The sequence below is a fragment of the Rhinolophus ferrumequinum genome, chromosome X (assembly GCF_004115265.2).
Source record: "Rhinolophus ferrumequinum isolate MPI-CBG mRhiFer1 chromosome X, mRhiFer1_v1.p, whole genome shotgun sequence".
In the NCBI taxonomy this organism is placed as follows: Eukaryota; Metazoa; Chordata; class Mammalia; order Chiroptera; family Rhinolophidae; genus Rhinolophus; species Rhinolophus ferrumequinum.
This window is the reverse complement of record NC_046284.1, coordinates 46,370,343-46,385,944: the sequence shown is the minus strand read 5'-3', so window position 1 is coordinate 46,385,944 and position 15,602 is coordinate 46,370,343. Positions and strand designations below refer to the sequence as shown.

Below are 15,602 nucleotides of genomic sequence, written 5' to 3'. Positions count from 1 at the left end.
CGACTGAAGGAGAACCCCACCTGCCCAGTAGCTGCCTCAGATCCACTCAATAGGTACCTCAGGATTTGCCAGTTTCTTCTCTCTCCCCTCATCTCTTCCATTTTGCCTTACCCTGTGTTGGTTGGTCCCTTAGACAGAGGGCACACAGGTATTGATTCTCTCTGATAATCTCTATGAGAGTATCTGTTGCCCACAAGTGTGAGTGTGCTCCTAGGGATAATGGGGTGAATGTGTGAAGTTGGGACTGAGCCAGAAAATCGGGGATGTTTGATCACTGCAGAGGGGGCAAGAGAAAGAAGGTGAGGCCTAAATCTGTCAGGTTAGCACTTGTCAGCAGCTCCTGCAAAGGTTTAGGCTCAGATGAAAAGGCAACAAATGGTTAAAAGGAACATTTTGAATTCCCTGGAGATTTTCATCCTCAGCATTGCCTTGTTTCTCAGTGAGTGTGGATAATTGAAAGCCGATGTGAAGGCTTTGGTTTTGAGAAGTGTGTTTCCTCTGAAAAGCCCAGAGTATCTGAAACACATTATCACCTTTCTTCTCACAACTTTTCTGTCAGAAGGCACATAAGGTATCTTGGAATGTTCCCATTAAGCAGATAGAGATGTTAGTAGTGAAGGAGTTACATGATTTGGCCAGGGTCGCACATCAAATTTATGCCGAAGTGGGCTAAGAACTCTGGTTTTTTTCCCACCCTCTGAAAACGTGCTGTCCTATATAAAGGGAAATTTTTTTTTCCAGCTTGGATGTCTTTACTGGGGCTTCTGTTTTTCAGCCCTCACTGTGAAACACTGGAGGTGCTGAGCTTCAAACGGTATTGCAATTTATCATCTGGCATTGTTGTCAGCCGGTCTTTCTTTCTTTTACAGGACAAAAGGAAGCGGGGTGAAATTGCAGCAGGGGGAATCCTTTGAGGTAGAACTGGGAAGAGAATGGGAGGGAGAGAGGAAGGATGCGTGAGCCGGTGAACCCACTAATGCCAGAGATCATAAAATCTACCACCGTATTGACAAGAATGAACTGGACTGTAGGGGGCAGTATGGTATGGGGGAAAAGGCCTAAATTAGCTAGAATTCAAGGAAGCTGAATTTCAGTCGCAGTTCTGATAATAACTTGCTGTGTAACTTTGGACAATCCTCTTCATCCATTCAGGCCATGGTTTCCTCACAAATACAAGGAGATAAGCCCAACCCACCTTGCTTTCCTCACCGGCATGATGTGAGGTAATTAGAAGGAATGTGAAATGCTCACAAAGGAAGGTGCAAACCATCTTACTCAATCCACTTGCAAAGTACTTTATATTTGTGCTGCCCAATAGAAATATTACGTGAGCTACTATGTTATAGCCACATTAAAAAGGAAAATAAACGTTTGAGATTATTTTTAATAACATTTTATTTAACCCAATATATCATAACTATTGTCATTTCAACATTGACATAAAATTGTTAATGAGATATTTTAGATTTTTTTCCCCCTCATACTTTTTACAATCTGGTGTGTGTTTCACACTTACAGCACATCTTCTTTCAGACTAGCCATACTTCAAGGGATTGGTAGCCATATGTGGCTGGTGGTTGTTATATTTGACAGCACAGCTTTACACTTTGTAAAGAAACTTCATGTACATTGAGAGTTGGGCCTCACAACAGTAGATATGACCACTGCTATATTACAGATATACAGAGAGGTTCAGAGACTTCAAAAAGTCCCAGAGCTGGAGCTCGTTCTGAAATCCAGGTGTCCTATTTCCAGCATCAGGGTCCTCTTCCTTTCTGATTCATTAGATTCTGAGCTGATTAAAATCAAGGGCATTGAACAGATGATTCTCTGTTCCCCTGTGTTTCTACAGAGTAAAAGGGATCACCATAGAAGCAACCTGTGCCACTGGGTCTGCTGGTTCTGTTTTCTGGCCACTTGGAGAGAGGCAAAGTGTTTCAAAGAACTGTAGAGAAGCACTAGAGTTATCTATCCCCACTTTGCCAGCAAGCAGGGGCAGGTCCAGTCATCTTTGATTCATTCATTTCCCTCCCTACTCCTATATCCAATCTATGAAAATCTGTCAGCTCCTCTTTTAAAACGCATCTTGTGATTTAAGAGACGAATCAACCAGATGTAATATGTGGGTCTCATTTGGATTCTGATTCCAATAAGGCAATTATAAAAAGTATATTTATGAGACAATCATAAATCTGAATTTTGACTTGTTAACTGATATTAAGTAATTACTAATAATTAATTAGTGATGATGATATTGTCACTATGTTTTTTAAAAGCCCTTATCTCACAGAAATACTGAGGTATTTATAATGAAATGATATGTCTGTTATTTGCTTCAGATTGGTCATGAGTTACTAATTATTGATGCTGAGTGATAGATACACAGGGGTATCATTATGCCATTCTCTCTACTCTGTATATGTTTGAAATGTTCCATAATAAAAAGTTTAAACTTTTTATATTTTAAATCCATGTGCTTCACTCCATTTCCCTTGTTATCACCCTAGTTCAAGCCACCACCATCTTTCACCTGGACTGTTGCAGTAGCCTCTGTTTGCACCCACCCCCACATTCTCTACTCCCCCCTGCCCCCCACGCCCCACCACAAGAGTGATCTTAACAATACAAGTCAGAGCCTTCTAATGACTTCCTACTATGTTTAACATAAAGCTACATTTGACCTACAAAAGTCTCTATGATCTGACTCCTCTCTGCCTGGTTCTTGGCCTTGCTCACTCTGCTCCCACTCATTCACCTTCTTGTTGTTCCTCAAAAGCTCTGAGCTTTCTTTCAAACTCAGAGTCTTGGCACTTATCGTTCTGTCAGCCAGAAAGAATCGTCCTGATCCTCACATGACTTGCTCCCTCACAATATGCACTTCTTCAGTGAGGCCCTTCTTGACCACTGTCCCAAGTAGCCCACTCCATTCCCCATCCACACTCCATCACTTTAACTTTTTTTTAATCTTCTATGTATCTCTCACCACTATGAACTTGTTCTTGATTCATTTGTTTACTCATTTATTGTCTGTCTTTTCCCTCACTCCCCCATTAGAATGTACTCTCCTCAAGGACAGGGACTTCTACTTATTGGACTGTTATTTACTCTTGTAGTCTCAGAGTCCAGCAGAATGCCTAGCCATAAGGGCCCTCCAAAGTATTTGTTGAGTGAAAAAAAACTAAGATACAAGGGCAGATAGGAAAAGTAAAGATAGGATTACTAAGATTAACTACCTTTTACTGAACAACTGATAAGTGCCAGGCATGTGCTACATCCTTCATTAGCTTAAGAAACTTGTCCAAGTTTCATTAAGTTAAGAAACTTGTCCAAGGTCACATAACTAGAAACTGGTGAAACTGAAAGTCAAGCCTAGATCTGTTTTAATTCTAGAGCTTCAGCTGATAACCTCTAACATATATTAACTCATGAAGAACCATGCTAATGTCCCAGTGGGTTCAAGAACCAAGAACATTTCAAATGCTTCAAGTAACAAAGATGGTGGAATTCGCTACAATAACCATAGGAAGAGGTCTTCCTGTTAGCCTTCTATTGCTATAGCTTTCGTCCAATCAGATCCTTGAATACATGTTGACCAAATATGGAGACTTACCGGGAGACCTGGAGAGCCACTTGTTCCTGGGAAACCCTGAAACCCTGGTTCTCCCTTGAAAAAAACAAGCAAAGCTTAGTGAGTAGCAGCAGGAAGCAGTGAATATAAAGAAGATGGCTGGGCTGTGGGGAACCAATGGAATATCAGGATTGGGACACCAAAAGGTGGTGCAGATTCCCCAGGCTCTCCAACAATTAACTGCACCAGGATGTCTTAGTTTCGGGAGCCCTCTGTATTGTGCAAAAAACCAAGGCTCATGGCAGGGAAATAAAACTGTCTAAAACAGTTTCAAATTCCAAGGATAATTGGGAGACAGAAAGTTTGATCATCTCCTTTCTTTCTAGTGGAAGAAGTTTTTCAGTGTGATTTCCTATCGCAAATTATAGGCTGCAAAGAAATCAATGGTTTTGGAAAAAGGGTGACACTACGATATGGATAGGGACAGAACACTTTCATCTGTCTTTCCCTGATATGCTAATTTTCCCAAATGTGCCATGGAAGGCTCCCTAAGGTTTGGGAATGATCAAGGATGCAGACAATCTTTCATGTGCTCCCAAACTGTTTCCAATCAATGATTGCTTCCTGTAAACCTGGAAGGGGCTTGGAGCTATTGCCTCCACAAAGACAAAGTTAAAGAAATGGAACTAAACACCTTGCCCTACCTGTCCCTTGACCACAGGCACAGAATCACAAAACTTAAGGAACCCCAGGAAGGAAGGAAATGCAAGTTACTGAAAGATATCTGCACACCTTAACAGCATACAGCCATTCAAATACAACCATATGCACACTCACATCAAAATACAGATTGTAAAATATCTTGGTTAAACATGTCTACAGCTTTAGCCTTGATAGTTCAGATCAGGTGAATTAGGTCGGGCATCTATTGCCACTTGGTGACAGTATGTCCTTTTGGCAGGGTCAAGTTTTGATGGCAAATAACTTTTTAAAAAAGATAACTCAAAAAGCAACCATTTATATCCTATGTGTTCTGTCATAGTGCTTTGGGGACAACATAAATATTGAGAAAGTTGGGAGTTAGGAGGAAAAAAACCCAAGTATTTAATATTTGTTTTAAGTTATTTAGCATCTTGCTAATTGAATCTACAAAATTGAAACACGGAAAGTATCACTCAAATGAATACTCAGAAACCCAGGCACACTCATATCTACACATCAAAAACAAAACAAAACAAACATACAAACAAATAAAAACAGACATTTTAGAAAGCCTTTCATGAGGGACAAAACAAAGAAGGTTTTAACCTTTACTTTTGAACAAAAATCCATTGTTCAGAACCCTCTATCCTTCCAGTATAGTCTGGTTATTAGAGTTGAACTTTTGGTATTAATAGGAAAAGGCTCATTAACTTTTCCTGTTCTCAAATGTTCACTACCTTAGAGCCTTTCTTTCCTTTCGGGATTCCCATAAACTCCAGTTCTCCGGTAGATGGTGGGGGTCCTGCAGGTCCGGGGAGGCCAACATCCCCCTGTAAGATCAAATGGAGCATTAAGCAAAACAGAAGACACACAGACAATTTCTCCAACGGGTAGGTTTATCCTCTGCATGTAATTTACAAATAAACTGTCCATTACTTTGGCCTATTCACCCTCACCTTGCATCATTAAGGAAACAAATTATCAGTACCAAAGGGTGAGAAGAATTATAAACCTGTCCAAATGTATTTTGTACCAGGATTGCCGAGGCAGGAAGGAAGATAGATGGGAAAAACACCACTGGTTCATGGCTGCCATGATCATGCATGAAGGGTATTTAGAAAAGAACCAAAAAAAGACTCTAATTGGCTCAATCATTGCCAAGAGCAGAAGCAGAGACAGTGAAGTCCATGCTGGAACATTGGAAGCTGGATTTGCTCCTTGGAGGCAGTGCAATCTACAAGAGGCAGCATGAAGAGTGGGGAGGACAAGCTCCCAGTCTACCTTGAGGCTCCCACATCACTATACAGTTTGTACACACGGAAATAGGAGAATGAGGGAAGGGAAATAAAAGACAATGGTAAAAGAACAGTTAAGGAGGAGAGAGAGAGAAGAGATAGAGAGAGAAGGAGGAGGAGGAGGAAGAGGAAGGATGGAGGTAAGAGGAAAAGCAGAGAAAAGGAAATGGAAGATGACACAGTATACAAAACACCAGGGAAATACCCATGTGGAAGGAAGAGGAAATATATTTCGAGAGTGTCTTTGTAAGACATATACACTTCACAGTAGGAAGCAGGAAGACTACAATATTTTGAAGGAGAAAGACCACGATAGTCTATGCATGGCATGTGCACATTCAGCCCTCAAGGGACCCCCACCCTCAAGGGATCCACGTAAGGTGGGAAATGCTCATTTCCCAAGGCAAATATCCAAATACCCTTACACAAGCAGGCACATGGATGCAGACAGAGACATTTCTTGGAGCATATGGAATGCAGATTGTATTGTGCAAAACCTATTTACCTTGTCTCCTTTCTCTCCTTGGAAGCCTAATCCCATATTCCCCTGGGGCACGGGGTAGAGGGAGGAAAAAACAAAATTGATTACTAACAAGCTCTAGGAACTTCAATTGGAATTCAGTCTTTTTACCAGAAAGTACATTTAACTAGACCAGACTATCTCTGGGGAAACTAGAGTACTTAGTAGTAGGAGGACAAATGCTCAAAGACAACATATACTTACATCAAGACCAGGTAGACCAGGGGGGCCTGGAGAACCCTATATTAAAAATGAAAGGAAAAAGTTAGCACTTGTTAGTTTCAGCCAAAAAGAACCTGGGCTTGTGGAGAGTCACCAGGGTAAGTCCCCCACTGCCTTAGTGTAAGCCTGGCTTTCGTGCATCAAATTCTAGCTCCATCTTCCCAGTTCGTTTTTCATCTCCTTTGAAATCTCCCAAATTGATCTGATAACTATATTCATGCTAAGGTAGTGAAGATTTCACGTGTGATCCCTCCCAAAAGGCCAGGAAATAAAAAATGATGACCTTTGCTGAAGTTAAACCAAAGTAACCAGTGGTGGGATTTCATGCACCGGAGAGAGAAGAATGTGGGGCAGGGCTTTCCCAGAACTACACAGATGACTGGCTATGCTCTTCCTATACCAGTGATGGCAAGTAGGTTTGATATCAGAAAGATAGGTAGGTAGAGCTCTCCAAGGTGCAGTGTTAAGAAAGATTTTGAAGCTTCTGTGCTCAGGGCGGGTGATGGTGGTGGTGGTATGACTAATTAGCAATGACTGTCATGGATGAGGGGAGTGGATGGTAGCAATAGACGTGCCAGGTATCTGCCATCTCTGGGCTATAGTTTAGGTTGAGCTAGACTAGGAAGGTTTGGAGGCACAGAGTGAATTGTCAGAAAGACTCTAATAAATAAAGATAGCACATAGCTCTTTACAAGAGCATGCTTCATTTTAATCCTCCCAGAATGGAAGTTATCTTTCTCCACTAGGAGGGCCTGCATTTACATAGACATTACACTAAATCCATGGCCTGGCGCGGAAAGCATTCATGTGAATTCTATGATCAGATGATAGACTTAGGTTACTTACTTGCAATCCTGGTGATCCTATGGGTCCTGTAGCTCCTGGAGACCCAGGTGGTCCTCGTGGGCCCTAGAGAGGCAAATTTTTAGCAAGGTCAAAAAAATCAAGGCAGTTTCTCAAGGAAAATGAAAATGTATGTCCACAAGAATGTTCATAGCAACTTTATTCATAATAGCAAAAAACTGGAAATGTCCCAGGTGTCCATTGATACAAGGATTGATTAAAGAACGGTGATACGTCCACACAGTGTGATAAATGTTTAACAATAAAAATTAACAAACCACTGATATATGAAACAATGCGGATGAATCTCAAAAACATTGCTAAGTGAAAGAAGCCAGACCCCTAAGGCTACATATTGTATTATTCCCTTTATATGAAGTTTTAGAATAGGAAAACCTGATCTAGGGTGGAAAAAATCAGACTAGTGGTTGCCTTTGGGGTGATGTGGGGGCAGGGAATGAATAGAAAGGGGAAGGAAGGAACTTTCTGAGGTGATGGGAATGTTCTATACCTTAAGAGGGTTTTGGGTTACACAAGAGCGTGCATTTGTCAAAACACAGCAAACGCACACATAAGATTTGTGTATTTTGTGTAAATTTTACATAAAAAGAAAAACTATAAACGAATTTTGAAGTTTAGCTAATAATAGGCATGCTATAGTATTTAGGGGTAAGAGTACTGTTTTCTGAAATTTAATTTAAAATGCATAAAATTAAATTAAATGGATTGGGCGGATACAGATTGATAGAAGTGGGTTAAAACAAATACAGGGATGACGTCATAGGAATGGCGGCTGCGGGGGCGCACTTTCTGAGTTCTCCTCCAGATCTTATTACACACGGGACCTATAACCCCTCAAAGAACTCTTTGCTCATCACACAGAACAGCTAAGAGACTGGTGGAAGGATTACTTGAAGGTGCGCTAATTGGGCGAGCAGGGTAAGGAAGAAAGGGAGCGAAGTGAAAACTCGCGGGCCGGCGGCGGGGTCTCTGGGCAGCGGCGGCGAAAACCGCGGTGGCACCCGCAGTTCCGGGCACGCACGGGATCCCAGGGCGGAACGGAGAGCACAGAGACCAGGAGGTGGGCTCTTTCCCTGCGTCCCACGGCTGATTTCTCCCGCCAGGAGGGCGGCTAGTGGGCCCTAGGGCAGACAAAGAACACAGACTCCATACCTGGGCCCCTCCCCCCCACACTCTTCCAATCCTACCCCCGCCCTTCCAGAGACTTAAACTGTTCCCTGAACTGAGGAGTAGTGTCAGATTACAGAGGAGCCGTAGTACTCAGGCTCTGGGAAGACTGACGGGCAGCTCTGATCCAGGGAAGAGGCTGGGAAGAGTGTGATTTTGGCTGGGCTAGGAGAGAAGAGACTCCTCCAACCCCAGCCCCCACCCTTTCTGGCCTGCCTAGGGCGGGGCAAGTGCAACTGCCGAGACACTCCCAGGGATCAGCAGTAAGCGGCAGACTCAGCTCGGGGCTTTCAGCAGCTCAGAAATCTCCCACCCGCACCCCTCCATACACACACAAACTGAAGAAGTGCCCGAAGACTCAGGAGTACTGGACACGGGGTTTGGTGATTTGCTTTGTTCTGAAACTGCCCTACCAGGGCCCAGCTAAAGAGGCACAAGATTCAACATATCCGGAGGCCAACTCCAGACCAAACCAGAGTACAACTGGGTTTGACCTACAAGTCACACACCCAGAGGGAATTCTCTGCAGGCACTAGAGCCCATAGAGGCCAAACCACATTTAAGTGGTCAACCCTCACGCAGCAGAACGCCCTGCGGTGGGCAGAGCCAAGTCTCACAACGAGTCAGCCTAGGAGTTAACCCCACCTACTCACAAGCAAAAAGCAATTAAAGATCTTCTTGAACAGGACAATATACACAACACAAGAGTCACCTTTGGAGCACACGCAGAGGAGAAGAACGAAGTAGTGCAAGTCAAATATAAAGGACACATACTGCATAAGATAACCTAGCAAGAACTAAGAACTCTAGGGGATCTACCTAATACATCAAAGCAAACACAGAGAGTCAGCCAGAATGGGGAAACAAAGATACACGTCCCAAATAAAAGAACAGAAGAAACTTCCACAACTGGAACCAAATGAAGCAGAGGTAACCAACCTTTCAAAGACAGAGTTCAGAACACTGGTGATAAGAATGTTTAAGGAGCTTAGAGAAGACATAAAGAAGGATGTAGAAATCATAACGAACAACCAGTTAGAACAAAAGAACACAATTACCGAAATTAAGAACTCACTTGAAGGAATTACCAGCAGGTTAGATGAAGCAGAGGATCCAATCAGCGACTTAGAAGACAAGGTAGCAGAGATCACCCAAACGGGACAACAGAAAGAAAAAAGAATAAAAAACAATGAGGATGGCTTAAGAGACCTCTGGGATAACATCAAGCGCAACAACATGCGTATCATAGGAATACCAGAAGGTGAAGAGAGGAAGCAAGGGATTGAGAACATATTTGAAGTAATAATGTCCGAAAACTACCCCAACCTGATGAAGGAAACTACCATACAAGCCCAGGAAGTGCAGAGAGTTCCAACCAGGATAAACCCAAACAGGTCCACACCAAGACACATTATAGTTAAAATGGCAAAGCTTAAAGACAAAGAGAGAATCCTAAAAGCAGCAAGAGAAAGACAGAGGGTTACATACAAGGGAACTCCCATAAGACTATCAAATGATTTTTCTACAGAAATATTGAAGGCCAGGAGGGAGTGGCAGGAGATACTCAAAGTGATGGAAAACAAAGGCCTACAACCTAGATTGCTTTATCCAGCAAGGCTATCATTTAAAGTTGATGGAGAGATAAAGAGCTTTCCAGAAAAAAATAAGCTAAAGGAATTTATTACCACCAAGCCAGCATTGCAAGAAATACTAAAAGGACTTCTGTAAATAGAGGAAAGATCAAAACAACCTAACTACAAATTTAAAAATGGCAATAACTATGTACCTATCAATAATCACTTTAAATGTAAATGGATTAAATGCTCCAATCAAGAGACATAGGGTAGTTGACTGGATAAGAAAGCAAGACCCTTGTATATACTGTATACAAGAGACTCACCTCAGAACAAAAGACACACACAGGCTGAAAGTGAAGGGTTGGAGTAAGATATTTCATGCAAATGGAAATGAGAAAAAAGCTGGAGTTGCAATACTTATATCTGACAAAATAGACTTTAAAATGAAGAACATATAAGATAAAGATGGGCACTATATAATAATAAAGGGATCGATCCGACAAGAGGACATAACCCTAGTGAACATCTATGCACCCAACATAGGAGCACCTAAATATATAAAACAGGTACTGACTGACATAAAGACAGAGATCAACAGTAACACTATCATAGTAGGGGACTTCAACACACCTCTGACAACAAGGGACAGGTCTTCCAGACAGAAAATCAATATGGAAACAACAGCCTTAAATGATACATTGGACCACTTGGATTTAATCGATATTTTCAGAACATTTCACCCCAATGCTGCAAAGTACACGTTTTTCTCAAGCGCACATGGAACATTTTCCAAGATAGACTGTATGTTAGGCCACAAAACAAGTCTTGATAAATTTAAGAAAAGTGAAATCATACCAATTGTCTTCTCTGATCACAATGCTATGAAATTAGAAATGAACTACAGGAAAAAAACTGGAAGACATACCAATTCATGGAGGCTGAATAACTTATTACTAAATAATGAATGGGTCAAGCAGGAGATCAAGGAAGAAATCAAAAGATATCTCGAGATAAACGAAAATGAAAACACGATGACCCAAAATCTATGGGATGCCGCGAAAGCAGTCCTAAGAGGGAAATTCATAGCTTTGCAGGCCTACCTAAAGAAACAAGAAACCTCACTAATCAACAGTTTATCTTCACACTTAAGGGATCTGGGAAAAGAACAGCAAAATAAGCCCAAAGGGAGCACAAGGAAGGAGATAATAAAGATCAGAGCAGAAATAAATGAAATAGAAACCAGAAAAACAATACAAAAGATCAATGAATCCAAGAGTTGGTTCTTAGAGAAGATAAACAAAATTGACAAACCTTTCGCCAGCCTCATTAAAAAAAAGAGACAGAGGATCCCAATTAATAAAATCAGAAATGAAAGAGGAGAAGTGACAATGGACAGCGCAGAAATACAAAAAGTTTTAAGAAGTTACTATGAGCAACAATATGCCAACAAATTTCACAATCTGGAAGAAATGGACAATTTTCTAGAGGCGTACAACCTTCCAAGGCTAACTCAAGAGAAACAGAAAACCTGAATAGTCTGATTACCACCAGGGAAATTGAATCAGTAATCAACAATCTCCCAACAAACAAAAGCCCTGGACCAGATGGCTTTACAGGTGAATTTTACAAAACGTTCAAAAAAGAATTATCACCTATTCTCCTCAAGGTCTTCCAAACAATCCAGAAGGAGGGAAGACTCCCAAACACTTTTTACGAAGCCACTATCACCCTGATCCCCAAATCAGACAAAGACACCACAAAAAAAGAAAACTACAGGCCGATATCTCTAATGAACAGAGATGCAAAAATCCTCAACAAAATATTAGTGAACAGAATTCAGCTATACATTGAAAAGATCATACACCATGATCAAGTGGGATTCATCCCTGGTATGCAAGGGTGGTTCAACATCCGCAAATCAATTAATGTGATACACCACATTAACGAAATGAAAAATAAAAACCACATGATCATATCAATAGATGCAGAAAAAGCATTTGAGAAAATCCAGCAGCCACTTATGATAAAAACCCTTAAGAAAGTGGGAATAGAGGGATCCTATCTCACATAATAAAGGCCATATATGACAAACCCACAGCTAACATCATACTCAATGGGGAAAAGCTAAAACCATTCCCCCTAAGATCAGGAACCAGGCAAGATTGCCCACTATCTCCGCTTCTATTCAACATAGTGCTGGAAGTTCTAGCCACAGCAATCAGACAAGAAAAAGAAAGAAAAGGCATCCAAATTGGTAAGGAGGAAGTAAAATTATCATTATATGCAGATGATATGATACTATATATAGAGAACCCTAAAGACTCCACCAAGAAGCTATTAGAGCTGATAGATGAATTTAGTAAAGTAGCAGGATACAAAATTAATATTCAGAAATCAGTTGCATTTGTATATACCAATAATAAAACATCAGAAGGAGAAATTAAAAAAACAATGCCATTTACAATTGCTCCAAAGACTATAAAATATCTGGGAATAAATTTAACCAAAGAAGTAAAATATCTGTACTCAGAAAATTATAAGACACTGAAGAAAGGAATGAAAGAAGATATAAATAGATGGAAACACATATCATGTACACGGATAGGAAGAATTAATATAGTTAAAATGTCCATACTGCCTAAGGCAATATACATATTCAACGCAATTCCTATCAAACTACCAACGACGTTTTTCACAGAAATAGAACATATAATCCTAAAATTTATATGGGACCATAAAAGACCCCGTATAACCTCATCAATCTTGAGAAATAAGAACAAAGTGGGAGGTATAACAATACCTGACTTCAAATTATACTACAAGGCTACAGTAATCAAAACAGCATGGTACTGGCATAAAAACAGACACATAGATCAATGGAACAGAATAGAGAGTCCAGAAATAAATCCACGCCTATATGGCCATTTAATCTACGACAATGGAAGCAAGAATGTACGATGGGGTAAAGACAGTCTATTCAATAAATGGTGCTGGGGAACCTGGACAGACATATGCAAAAAAAATGAAGCTGGACCACCTCCTTACACCGTATACAAAAATAAATTCAAAATGGCTTAAAGACTTAAATGTAAGATCTGAAACCATAAAATACCTAGAAGAAAATATAGGAAGAAACTTCACAGACATTACCCGGAGTAAGATTTTTACTGATATATCCCCTCGCGCGAGGGAAGTAAGAGAAAAAATAAACATGTGGGATTATATCAAACTAAAAAGTTTTTTCACAGCAAAGGAAACCATCAATAAAACAAAAAGGGATCCTACTGAATGGGAAAAGATATTTGCCAATGATATATTTGATAAGGGATTCATATCACAAATCTATGAAAAACTCCCTCAACTCAACTCCAAAAAAACAAACGACCCAATAAAAAAATGGGCAGAGGACTTGAAGAGACATTTTTCTAAAAAGGACATACAGATGGCAAACAGACATATGAAGAAATGCTCAACCTCACTAACCATCAGAGAAATGCAAATAAAAACCACAATGAGATACCACCTCACCCCAGTCAAAATGGCTATCATCAATAAATCAACAAACAACAAGTGCTGGCGCGGATGTGGAGAAAAGGGAACCCTTGTGCACTGTTGGTGGGATTGAAGATTGGTGCAGCCACTATGGAAAACAGTATGGAGGTATCTCAAAAATCTGAAAATGGAACTACCCTATGATCCAGTAATTCCACTCCTAGGTATCTATCCGGAGAAATCCAAAACTCCAATTCAAAAATCTTTATGCACTCCTATGTTTATTGCAGCACTATACACAATAGCTAAGACATGGAAACAACCAAAATGCCCATTGGTAGATGACTGGATTAAGACAGTGTGGTACATTTATACAATGGAGTATTACACAGCCATAAAGAAGAAAGAAATCTTACCATTTGCAACAACATGGATGGACCTAGAGAACATTACGTTAAGTGAAATAAGTCAGACAGAGAAAGATAAGTACCATATGATCTCACTTATATGCGGAATCTAAAGAAAAGAATAATTGAATGAACTAATCAGAAACAGTTTTGGAGACAAAGAGGAAAAACTAAGGGTAGCTAGATGGGCGGGGGGGTGGGGGTGGGGGGGAGGGTGAGGGGATTGGAGGGCAGTCGGTGACCACAGGATGGACACGGGGTGTGAAAATTAATTTGGGGAACGTAATTTAGTGGTTACCAGAGGGTAAGGGGTTTTGGGGGTGGGAGATGAGGGTAAGAGGGATCAAATATATGGTGATGGAAGGAGAACTGACTCTGGGTGGTGAACACACAATGTAATTTATAGATGATGTGATACAGAATTGCACACCTGAAATCTATGTAATTTTACTAACAATTGTCACCCCAATAAATTAAAAAAATAAAAAAAATTAAAAAAAAGAATTCTACATATTTACAAAAAAAAATCTACTTAAAAAATAACATAAAATAGGAATAGTTTAAAAAGATTTTCTGTCTTATTTTCAAAGTCTGAAATGTGATCTGGTGTATTTCCTATATTAGTCATGAGAACAAGCACCACCTAGTTTATTTAAAAGGGAAGGACTAATTTCTTATATACTCTTTCCAGCCTTTCAGAAAATAAGCCATTCAATATCACAGCATACGATCTGTGGTGTTTTCTTCAGGGAAGCTTATACTTAACAGTACAACAAACCTGGCTTAAAGATAACTTTATGCTTTAGAGATAACATTTCTTCAAAGAGCCATAAAGATTAGAAGATGAGAGAAAATGCATATCTTCTTCTTTTGAAGGTACCATTGAGGATTTATGTCAAGTGGCTTAAGTGTATTCTGAAAAATCATTAAATGTCACTGAGACTCTTCAAAAAAAAAAAAAAAAAGAAAAGAAAACAATCAGTAACCACAAGTTGGCCACAGGGTTTGAAAATTAATCTGGGGAACGTAATTTAGTGGTTACCAGAGGGTAAGGGGGTTGGGGGGTGGGCGATGAGCGCAAGGGGGTTCAAATATATGGTGATGGAAGGAGAACTGACTCTGGGTGGTGAACACATAATGTAATTTATAGATGATGTGATACAGAATTGTACAGCTGAAATCTACATGGTTTATTTTACATGCCTATGTATGTAGATGAACACTGTAACTTTTCAGGTACGGAAATGATCTGTAAGAAAAGCTATGCAGCAAGTACAGTTGCTGCAGTCTGTATTAAGTCTGACAATTAAGTTTGTGAACTCATCCTAGAAAAAGTGCTATATACCTTGTTGCTGAATATCAGTACGGTCACCTTTAAAGTACTCCCCTTGGGAAGTTATGCATCATGACGCCAACGCCTAGTCCACTCTTCAAAGCAATTTTGGAACTCTTTCTCTGGAATGGCCATCAGAGCTATTGTCATGTTACCCTTGATGTCCTGAATTTCATCAAAATGTCTTCCTTTCAATATTTCCTTTATCTTTGGGTAAAGAAAGAAGTCATTGGGGACCAGAGCAGGTGAGTAGGGAGGGTGTTCCAATACACTTATTTGTTTCCTGGCTAAAAACTCCCTCACAGACAGTGCCGTGTGAGCTGGTGCATTGTCATGGATGCAAGAGCCATAAATTGTTGGCGAAAAGCTCAGGTCGTCTAACTTTTTCATGCAGCCTTTTCAGCACTTCCAAATAGCAAACTTGGTTGACTGTTTGTCCAGTTGGTACAAATCCA

At 40.4% G+C, this 15,602-nt stretch overlaps 1 protein-coding gene across 1 annotated transcript in view; it reads right to left on the bottom strand.

The window, feature by feature from the left end:
- The window catches only part of COL4A6 (collagen type IV alpha 6 chain), a 370,097-nt gene that overhangs the window by 45,191 nt on the left and 309,304 nt on the right, over positions 1-15,602 (bottom strand). The window contains exons 9-13 of the mRNA XM_033106506.1: positions 7,154-7,216; positions 6,290-6,325; positions 6,071-6,112; positions 5,008-5,100; positions 3,611-3,664 (exon numbers count right to left, since the gene is read on the bottom strand). Of these exons, the coding sequence (XP_032962397.1) occupies positions 3,611-3,664; positions 5,008-5,100; positions 6,071-6,112; positions 6,290-6,325; positions 7,154-7,216 (288 nt within the window). The remainder of the gene's footprint in view (positions 1-3,610; positions 3,665-5,007; positions 5,101-6,070; positions 6,113-6,289; positions 6,326-7,153; positions 7,217-15,602) is intronic.